This window comes from Oncorhynchus kisutch, unplaced genomic scaffold, assembly GCF_002021735.2.
Source record: "Oncorhynchus kisutch isolate 150728-3 unplaced genomic scaffold, Okis_V2 scaffold1090, whole genome shotgun sequence".
Classification (NCBI taxonomy): Eukaryota; Metazoa; Chordata; class Actinopteri; order Salmoniformes; family Salmonidae; genus Oncorhynchus; species Oncorhynchus kisutch.
In genome coordinates this window covers 64,587-74,849 of record NW_022263035.1, presented here as the reverse complement: position 1 = coordinate 74,849, position 10,263 = coordinate 64,587, and the positions used below count along the sequence as shown (strand labels likewise).

Below are 10,263 nucleotides of genomic sequence, written 5' to 3'. Positions count from 1 at the left end.
GAAACCAGCCTCATCCACAAAGATGAATATGTGGGGTGTTCTTCTGGCTTCAATCCCCATGACTCTCTACAATAAATCCACAAGACAACATAAGAGTTAGGCTATTACGGTAGTTTACATTATACCTTAAAACATGCCATTGTGTGCCTCTGCCCTGTTTGGTTTTGTTCAAAACCAGTTCTATATTTTATAGTCATCTTACCTGGACTTATTGGTTCCTGAGATGCTTGACTCATTCAGAGTTCCTCTCAAAGGGGACAGTGCCCAACTGCTTCATCCTGACTTGATGTTGTTTCAGGACTCTAGAAATAGTTGTCATGCTTACATTGTCTGCCAACACTCTGTCCCGAATCTCTGTGAGTTTTTTGCCATTGTTTCTGATGACCATATCAACGATAGCAGTTTCCTGCACAGCAGTGAAAATCCTACCTCTCCCGCCTGTAGGAGGTAACCGTTGGGTCCTAAGCAGAAATACACAAACAATTACACACAAGTAGGTTTGGAGGCTTTGCTCAATACACTTCTGTAATGTGCAGTTCAGTCAGATGCCCTTGCAGAATGCACATCTTACCTGTTGTTTTGCCGGAAATTTCTCAGAATAGATGCCACTGTTGAGTGTTGCAGATTTGGCTGCACTCTCAGACCAGCCTCTCTCATTGATAGATCATAATATATTACATGATCAATTATAGTAGCCCTAATCTCATCTGAGACTACAGCTCTTGATCTTCCTCTCGGTCTTCTTCCACCACTCATATGTACTCCTCTCCCTCTCCCAGCCACTCTTCTTCCTCTGTCAGTCACTTCTCTATCTCTGGCTGGGTCCATGTTTACATTACAGTACAGAATTATTCCTAAAATGTCCCCTTTTGTATAGATGGTAATGAAATTGAAAGACTAACACCTGGGTAGGTGTTCATCTACAATGGGAATCAGCTGTGGTTGGTCTAATTGTTTTGATAGTATTTCATTTTTTAGATTTGGAAAATATTTCGCTATTACTGTAGAAATGTAGCAAATGTATGTCTTATTCAATTTTGTGTAATTTTAGGTTTTGAATTTAAGTTGAACAGTTTTGAAAAGAGTATGTAAACATGTGCAAATTGGCCTGTAGGTACATAGAGTTTTGGTGGTGGTTGTGTCTGAGTGAGAAAAGAGTTTATGAAAATTTAAAGATGTAGTCATTGAATGCATTTTGTGCCAAATCAATGAAAAATGATCCATAGTTTAGCCCACATAGACTGCTGTTATGCTCATTGTGTGAAGAATTTTGAAAAAGTGACCTAAGTATTGAGAAATGGGTTCGAGCAATTGTAAAAAACTGTAAGTTTGTGATGAAATGTGAATTGAAACTGTAAATAGTTACAAAAAAATAACAATACAAATCGATTTCTTCAGTAAATAGTAAAAAGTCATTGAATTAAAACATAATAAAATATTTAATGAGGAAAAATTATAGAGAAATATTAAACATGCTAAACTCATGTTAAACAACAACTGTGGTGTGTGTGTGTGTGTGTGTGTGTGTGTGTGTGTGTGTGTGTGTGTGTGTGTGTGTGTGTGTGTGTGTGTGTGTGTGTGTGTGTGTGTGTGTGTGTGTGTGTGTGCGTGCATGCATGCATGAGTATACGTGTGTGTGCGCGCCCGTGTGTTTGTGTGTGAGCTGATGTCATCCTCTGAAAAGCTGGTCAGGTTCACACCATCAAATCATCTTCGTATATGCAGCAGAAGAGGCGACTGAAGAATCTCATGACTCTGCTTTTCTTTGGTTTAATGACCACAACATCTTCTGGAAATGAGAAGGAGAATATCAATCACAACAGCTTAAATTAGTTAGTTACAAAACTGTCATGTTAAAATAAAACAATAGCTAATACCTTATATTACAGAGGGAAATGAAAACCTGTCAAAGTGTTAATGTAACTCACCTGACTGGAATTCAACTGGTTCATCCGTAACCTTAAGGTGGACTGGATTAGTGGCCGGGGGTGTTGTGATGTTGTCCACCTTAACTGGGGCATCAACCAGGGGTGTTGTGATGTTGTCCACCTTAACTGGGGCATCAACCAGGGGTGTTGTGATGTTGTCCACCTTAACTGGGGCATCAACCAGGGGTGTTGTGATGTTGTCCACCTTAACTGGAGCATCAACCAGGGGTGTTGTGATGTTGTCCACCTTAACTGGGGCATCAACCACTGGTGTTGTGATGTTGTCCACCTTAACTGGGGCATCAACCAGGGGTGTTGTGATGTTGTCCACCTTAACTGGGGCATCAACCAGGGGTGTTGTGATGTTGTCCACCTTAACTGGGGCATCAACCAGGGGTGTTGTGGTGTTGTCCACCTTAACTGGGGCATCAACCAGGGGTGTTGTGATGTTGTCCACCTTAACTGGGGCATCAACCAGGGGTGATGTGATGTTGTCCACCTTAACTGGGGCATCAACCAGGGTTGTTGTGATGTTGTCCACCTTAACTGGGGCATCAACCAAGGGTGTTGTGATGTTGTCCACCTTAACTGGGGCATCAACCAGGGGTGTTGTGATGTTGTCCACCTTAACTGGGGCATCAACCAGGGTTGTTGTTGTGTTGTCCAGCACTTTGTCATGGATAGTGGTCAAGGGCTTTTTGATGTCTGGCAGTGACAGGGGTTGAAGCAACTCCAACACCTTGACAGGGTTAGGGACAAATTTGTCGGCGATTGCCAGGTTCAGGTCCACAGGCTGAAAGCAAAAATATGAAATATTTAAGACAGTTATTATTTAACATAACATTTGCAACATTGCAGATGTACTATTTTTTTTAAACATTTGACCAATATTGACAACAATACATTTTTGGATCTGAGACAATTGAATGAGTGGACTTTAATAAGATAAACACTTAAAACCATCGCTTACTCTATTGCTCCCTGAATCTTCAGCCTCGTTGACGTCTGCTGCTGAGAGGAACATCTTGGGGTACAATTTCTTTGCAAACATGTTTGCCACCACTAAACATCTCTCCTCATCACATGTGAAGGCTTCACTCCCCAGGCACTGGGATGATGGGTACCTCTTCATGTACTCCCAGTAGAAGGTGTAAGCCCAGTACTTCTTACTGTCAGAGTCGGTACACTTCTCCAGCTCCTCATTAACGATGTTGCGGAATCTGGCAGTGATGCTTTGAAACAGCGTGCAGATACGATCGTCGATAGTGAGGAACTCTGACTCAAGGTCGTCTGATGCAGGAGGGTGCTTCTCCAAGAATAGCAGGACCATTGGTTTCAGGATGATTTTCGTGCCAAAGCCTGGCTTGGCATTAGTGGCGAAGCTTGGCAATGCTGTGCAGGATGTCAGGGCAAAGCCTGAGGGTGGAATGCAGGGTGCTGGGGAAAAGCCTGGGGGTGGAATGCAGGGTGCTGGGGAACAACCTGGAGATGGAATGCAGGGTGCCGGGGCATTGCCTGTTGGTGGCGGACAAAATTAAGATCAGTCTTACAAAAAAACTGGAAGTGGCACTCTAGTGCCCTTTTCACCTGCGTTAACACCTGATGTACTTAACAAAAGTCACCTCTCAACAAGTGGTCTAGGTATGTCATGACATTGCACAAGTGTGGGGTTTGGGCCGTTTATCTTTTGTTCTATATTGCTTCTTTATTGTTCCTCGAGAAATGGGGGAGACCGATGACATCACGGATCACCATCAGACCAACACCTTGATTAGCCTGCCCCTTGAAGTTGGCAGTTGTCTCTAAGAAACTGTATTTTGTTAAAAACTGAGTCAAAATCACTTTCTGAGTCAAGATCACTTTCTGAGTCAAAATGCAAGTCCAGATCTAGTGCTCAGATTTTTTTTAAACATGACTTTAAAAAAAGTTAACCTATGCAACATGAACTATTTCAAACCTGTTCTGTAGCAATGAGGTTTGTTCAGTAGGATTTTGGCCCAATACATTATCACTGCATATTGGCAACACTTGGATTGGCCTGCCAATGTTGATCTTTTCAGACCGTGTGTTTAAATAATATATATATATATTTTTTGATATATGATAACACTGGTAATTAGATAATGTGTTGTATTATTTGGGAGGCACAGCTGAGTGAGCATAATAATTCACTTGAATTTTTTTTACAGGACTGATGGCCTGCATCTGATGGTCAGTCTGAGGGGAGAGAGAAGCAGTGAGGCTGCCTCTCAACCGACTCCTCTGCACTCCAGCTGAGGGTGAAACTCAAGGCCAACTGCATTTCCACCTCAAGCACCAATTCATGTTGTTACTCCCATGACGAGTGAGATATCCCTCAATATAAAAACAGAAGCCAAGTCGCTAATAATAACACAAGCTTATTGGAACACTTTGCCATTCTCATTCATTACAGCTTGCAGTGCTGGTTGTAGCGTGAGTGGAAATAAGGACAACTCGCATTTTATGGCTTTAAGTGTTGAACAAAGTGTTGACAATGCTGAATAACAACTTAAACATACTCATTAAAAGAACAGCTCCATGCTGTATTCGTTGAGTCTCTCTCTTGTCGTGGATTTCAAGGTTTTGAAGTGTCACAATATGAAATTTGCTGTGCGTTCAATACTTCATTTTTACAGTCTATGGCTCAAGGAAAATGTGCAGGCTATCTGATTGGCCAGCGGTAGGCCTATACATTAGGTGCAGTTGATTTGCTCTCTGCACCTGCAGGGTAGGCGGAGTTCTACCTTCAGACACATGAAATGGTTCAAAATGGGAACACTATGCCTTCCTGGTGCTAGTGCTGCTGAATCAAGTGCACCTACCCTCAACAGCGTGAAAGTAATACAAAAAATAGGAACGTATGGCTTTATTTATTTATTTTTTACATACATGTTTGGTGATTGACTAGAAATGCTTTGGTGATCGACCAGTCGATTGCGATTGGCCGGTTGGTGACCACTGCTTTAGTGTGTGTACTTTACTGGATTTATACTTGGGATATCGCTTTTCAACAGGAAAAGTTCAACAATCTCTGGAGGACGTCTTTCACTTAATTACCAAACTGTCTAGTTATAAAACTTGAGCCAGTAAGTAACATTACAGTGAAAATGATCACCTGTCAAAGTGATTGTGACAGTGTAACTCACCTGACTGAAGGACAAGTGTTTCATCCAAAACCTCAAGGTTGACTGGATTAGTGGTCAGGGGTGTTGTGATGTCTACCACTTTGACAGGGTTAGGGGTCTCTAGGATTGCCAGGTTCAAGTCCACAGACTGAAAGCAACAAGGACACAATATTTAACAGAACATTTCCTACATTTCATATCTCCTTTTTCCCAAATTATTTGTATTGTTATCAGAGAAAATTGAATGAGTGGACATTCATAAGGATAAACACTTGAAATCATCACTTACTCCATTGCTGCCTGAATCTAAAGCCATGTCGAAGTCTGCTGCTGAGGGGAGCATCTTGGGGCACATCTTCTTTGCAAACATTTTGGCCACCACTAAACATCTCTCCTCATCACATGTGAAGGCTTCAATCCCCAGGCACTGGGATGATGGGTACCTCTTCATGTACTCCCAGTAGAAGGTGTAAGCCCAGTACTTCTTACTGTCAGAGTCGGTACACTTCTCCAGCTCCTCATTAACGATGTTGCGGAATCTGTCAGTGATGCTTTGAAACAGCGTGCAGATACGATCAGTGATAGTCAGGAACTCTGACTCAAGGTCCTCTGATGCAGGAGGGAGCCTCTCCAAGAAAAACAGGACCATTTGTTTCAGGATGACTATCGTGCCAAAACCCTGCATGGCATTAGCGGCAATGCTTGGCGACGAGGTGCAGGTTGCCAGGGCAAAGCCTGGGGGTGGAATGCAGGGTGCTAGGGAAAATTCTGTTGGTGGGGTGCAGTGTGCCGGGGTAAAGCCTGGTGGTGGGGTGCAGTGTGCCGTGGCAACGCCTGTTGGTGGCGGACAAAGTGAAGATCAGTCTATTGTTGGGTTTTTTACATACATGTTTAGTGATTGACTAGGAATGCCTTGGAGATCGACCAGTCGATTGCGATTGGCCGGTTGGTGACCACTGCTTTAGTGTGTGTACTTTACTGGATTTATACTTGGGATATCGCTTTTCAACAGGAAAAGTTCAACAATCTCTGGAGGACGTCTTTACCTGAATTACCAAACTGTCTAGTTATAAAACTTTAGCCAATAAGTTACATTACAGTGAAAATGATCACCTGTCAAAGTGATTGTGACAGTGTAACTCACCTGACTGAAGGACAAGTGTTTCATCCAAAACCTCAAGGTTGACTGGATTAGTGGTCAGGGGTGTTGTGATGTCTACCACTTTGACAGGGTTAGGGGTCTCTAGGATTGCCAGGTTCAAGTCCACAGACTGAAAGCAACAAGGACACAATATGTAACAGAACATTTGCTGCATTTCATATCTCCTTTTTCCCAAATTATTTGTATTGTTATCAGAGAAAATTGAATGAGTGGACATTCATAAGGATAAACACTTGAAATCATCACTTACTCCATTGCTGCCTGAATCTTCAGCCTTGTCGAAGTCTGCTGCTGAGGGGAGCATCTTGGGGCACATCTTTTTTGCAAACATTTTGGCCACCACTAAACATCTCTCCTCATCACATGTGAAGGCTTCAATCCCCAGGCACTGGGATGATGGGTACCTCTTCATGTACTCCCAGTAGAAGGTGTAAGCCCAGTACTGCTTACTGTCAGAGTCGGTACACTTCTCCAGCTCCTCATTAACAATGTTGTGGAATCTGGCAGTGATGCTTTGAAACAGCATGCAGATACGATCAGTGATAGTCAGGAACTCTGACTCAAGGTCCTCTGACGCAGGAGGGAGCCTCTCCAAGAATAGCAGGACCATTTGTTTCAGGATGACTTTGGTGCCAAAGCCCTGCATGGCATTAGCGGCCAAGCTTGGCGACGAGGTGCAGGTTGCCAGGGCAAAGCCTGGGGGTGGAATGCAGGGTGCTGGGGAAAAGCCTGGTGGTGGGGTGCAGTGTGCCGTGGTAAAGCCTGTTGGTGGCGAACAAAGTGAAGATCAGTCTTAAATAAAAACTCAGGCTTTATTGTTGGGTTGTTTACATACATGTTTGGTGATTGACTAGGAATGCCTTGGAGATCGACCAGTCGATTGCGATTGGCCGGTTGGTGACCACTGCTTTAGTGTGTGTACTTTACTGGATTTATACTTGGGATATCGCTTTTCAACAGGAAAAGTTCAACAATCTCAGGAGGACGTCTTTAACTTAATTACCAAACTGTCTAGTTATAAAACTTGAGCCAGTAAGTAACATTACAGTGAAAATGATCACCTGTCAAAGTGACTCACCTGACTGAAGGACAAGTGTTTCATCCAAAACCTCAAGGTTGGTCAGGGGTGTTGTGATGTCTACCACTTTATCAGGGTTAGGGGGCTCTGGGATTGCCCGGATCATGTCCACAGACTGAAAGCAACAAGGACACAATATTTAACAGAACATTTGTTACATTTCATATCTCCTCTTTACCAACATTTATTTGTATTTTTATCAGAGAAAATTGAATGAGTGGACTTTCATAAGGATAAACACTTGTGATCGTTGCTTACCCCACTGCTCCCTACTTCATCCACATTGAAGTCTTCCACTGAGAGGAGCATCTCTAGCTGGAGGTTGTTCAGCAATATTCTGCCGATTATGTCGGCCACCACTAAAAATCTCTCCTCATCAAATGAGAAGGCTTCAATCCCCTGGGGTGATGGGTACATCTTCATGTACTCGCAGTAGAAAGTGTCAGCCCAGATGCTCTTACTATAAGAGTTGATACACTTCTCCAGCTCCTTGTTGACGATGTTGTTGGATCTGGCAGTGATGCTCTGAATTAGAGTGCAGATATGATCTGCGATAGTGAGTGGTGGGGGGCAAGATGCTGGGGGAAAACCTGGTGGTGGGGGGCATGACGCCGGGATAAAGCCTGATTGTGGGGGGCAGGATGCCTGGGCAAAGCCTGGTGGTGGGGGGAGCAATGCCTGGGCAAAGCCTGGTGGTGGGGGGCACTTTGCCGGGGCAAAGCCTGGTGGTGGGGGGCAGGATGCAAGGGCAACGCCGGGTGGTGGCTGGCAGGATGCCTGGGCAAAGCCTGGTGGTGCGGGGCAGGATAGATGGGCAAACCCTGGTGGTGGGGGGCATGATAGAGGGGCAAGGCCTGGTGTTGGGGGGCATGATGCCTGGGAAAATCCTGGTGGTGGGGGGCAGGATAGAGGGGCAAAGCCTGGTGGTGGGGGGAAGGATAGAAGGGCAAAGCCTGGTGGTGGGGGGCATGATAGAGGGGCAAAGAATGGTGGTGGGGGGCATGATAGAGAGGCAAAGCCTAGTGGTGGGGGGCATGATAGAGGGGCAAAGCCTGGTGGTGGGGGACATGATGCCGGGGAAAAGCCTGCTGGGAGTGGGCATGATGCCGGGGCAAAGACTGGTGGTAGGGTGCAGGATGCAAGGGCAAAGCCTGGTGGTGGCTGGTAGGATAGAAGGGCAAAGCCTGGTGGTCGGGGGCAGGATAGATGGGCAAACCCTGGTGGTGGGGGGCATGATAGAGGGGCAAGGCCTGGTGTTGGGGGGCATGATGCCTGGGAAAATCCTGGTGGTGGGGGGCAGGATAGAGGGGCAAAGCCTGGTGGTGGGGGACATGATGCCGGGGAAAAGCCTGCTGGGAGTGGGCAAAATGCCGGGGCAAAGACTGGTGGTAGGGTGCAGGATATTGGGGCAAAGCCCGGTGGTGGGATGCAGGATGCAGTGGCAAAGCCTGCAGGTGGAATACAGGGTGCTGAGTGTTTTACCCCAACATTCCCTTGAAATTAGAAGGAGAAAATCTATCTCATACGAACACAACTTATTGCGAAACTGTCTAGTTTCAAAACATTAGCTAATAAGTTATATTACAGTAAGACATGGACACCTGTCAAAGTGATCCGTGTCAATTTAACTCACCTGACTGGAGGTCAACTGGAGTCGTGGTCATGGTTGTTGTGATGTTGTCCACTTTGATGGGGTTAGTGATTAGGGGTGCTGTGACAGACTGAAAGCAACAAGGACATCATATTTAATGTAATATTTGCGACATTGCAAATCTTCTTTTTTACCAACAACAACAACAAAAATGATTTGTATGAGTGGACTTTCATAAAGATAAACACTTGTAATTATTGCTCACCTCACTGCTCCCTGAAGCTGGTGTCCCTTCATCCACGTCCTTCAGCTTTACCAGCTCCTCGACCACATGGTGAACCATGTGCCTCGTTAGCATGGTGGCCCTGGCAGATGTTGCAAACTTTAGTACCAGCTCTGTGCCAGTATAGTGGTGAAGATGAGTATGGATGTTTGTCACCATCTCAAGGATCTGGTACCAGCCAATGTGCCAGTTGGCCTTGCCCCCTTTCTTTGTGACTTTGACCCCACACAGTGACAGCTGGTGGATTATGTCGTTTATGAGGGGCCAGTAATGAAGGTTGATGTCTTCCTCTAGGTGGCCTTCGAAGACTACATAAACTATCATACCAATGATGTTCCTCAGGAGCTCAGAGGAGATTACCAGCTGGTCAGGGCACTTTGGACGAACCTCGCTCGCCTTGGGCTCTGATAGCCAGCTGCGGATAGAGCTTAATGGAATGTAGTCAGCAGGAGCTTCAAACAGCCTCTGGACTTTGGTGCTCACAGCTTCAATGATGGTGCTGATCAAGGTGGAACTTTGGGAGAAAAGAGCTCTCCTAAGGTCCTCAGGGCTGTTTAGGCCCTGGATCTTACGGTTGAGTGAGTGGACCATCCTGACACCAGTGGAACGGGAGTAGTAGACTTGAGCGACAGGGGGAGCCTTCAGAACTCTAGAGAGGTTCTCCACTACTGCCAGCACTATGGTGACACTCATGTCACTCAGGGCCATGGAGGACCGGTCACAGGGGCTTTCCATCTGGCAGGACCAGAGGGCCTGGAGCAGCCTGGACACGATGTCCACCACCACCTTAGAGGGACAGCACAGCTCGGAGTACGGCTGGAAGGCCAGGCTCTGGGAAATGCTCTTTAGAGCTTTTACAACTTCATCGCAGACCTCAGGGTTTCTAAAATATACAAGCCAGATAGAGAGAAGAGGAAACACTTTAATGCACTTTGAAACGCATCCTCTGTAAGAAATGTGCTACATACAGTAAATGAAGTTTGATTGATATCGGTCCCTGCACTCGTCATTTCATTTAGCATCAGTAGATGGATAGAATAATACATAGACCAAATAACTGTAACATAAAGAGTGA

At 45.3% G+C, this 10,263-nt stretch overlaps 1 protein-coding gene across 1 annotated transcript; it reads right to left on the bottom strand.

Moving 5' to 3' along the window:
- Positions 1-2,865: 2,865 nt before the first annotated feature.
- On the bottom strand, positions 2,866-10,254 carry LOC116364475 (uncharacterized). The gene is made up of 10 exons (XM_031817600.1): positions 10,247-10,254; positions 9,171-10,071; positions 8,948-9,035; positions 7,573-8,135; positions 7,315-7,429; positions 6,487-6,998; positions 6,219-6,345; positions 5,364-5,908; positions 5,096-5,222; positions 2,866-3,344 (listed from the first exon to the last, which is right to left on the bottom strand). Exons 1-10 carry the CDS (start codon positions 10,252-10,254, stop codon positions 2,866-2,868), a joined length of 3,465 nt encoding a protein of 1,154 aa, XP_031673460.1.
- Between the last annotated feature and the right edge of the window lie 9 nt (positions 10,255-10,263).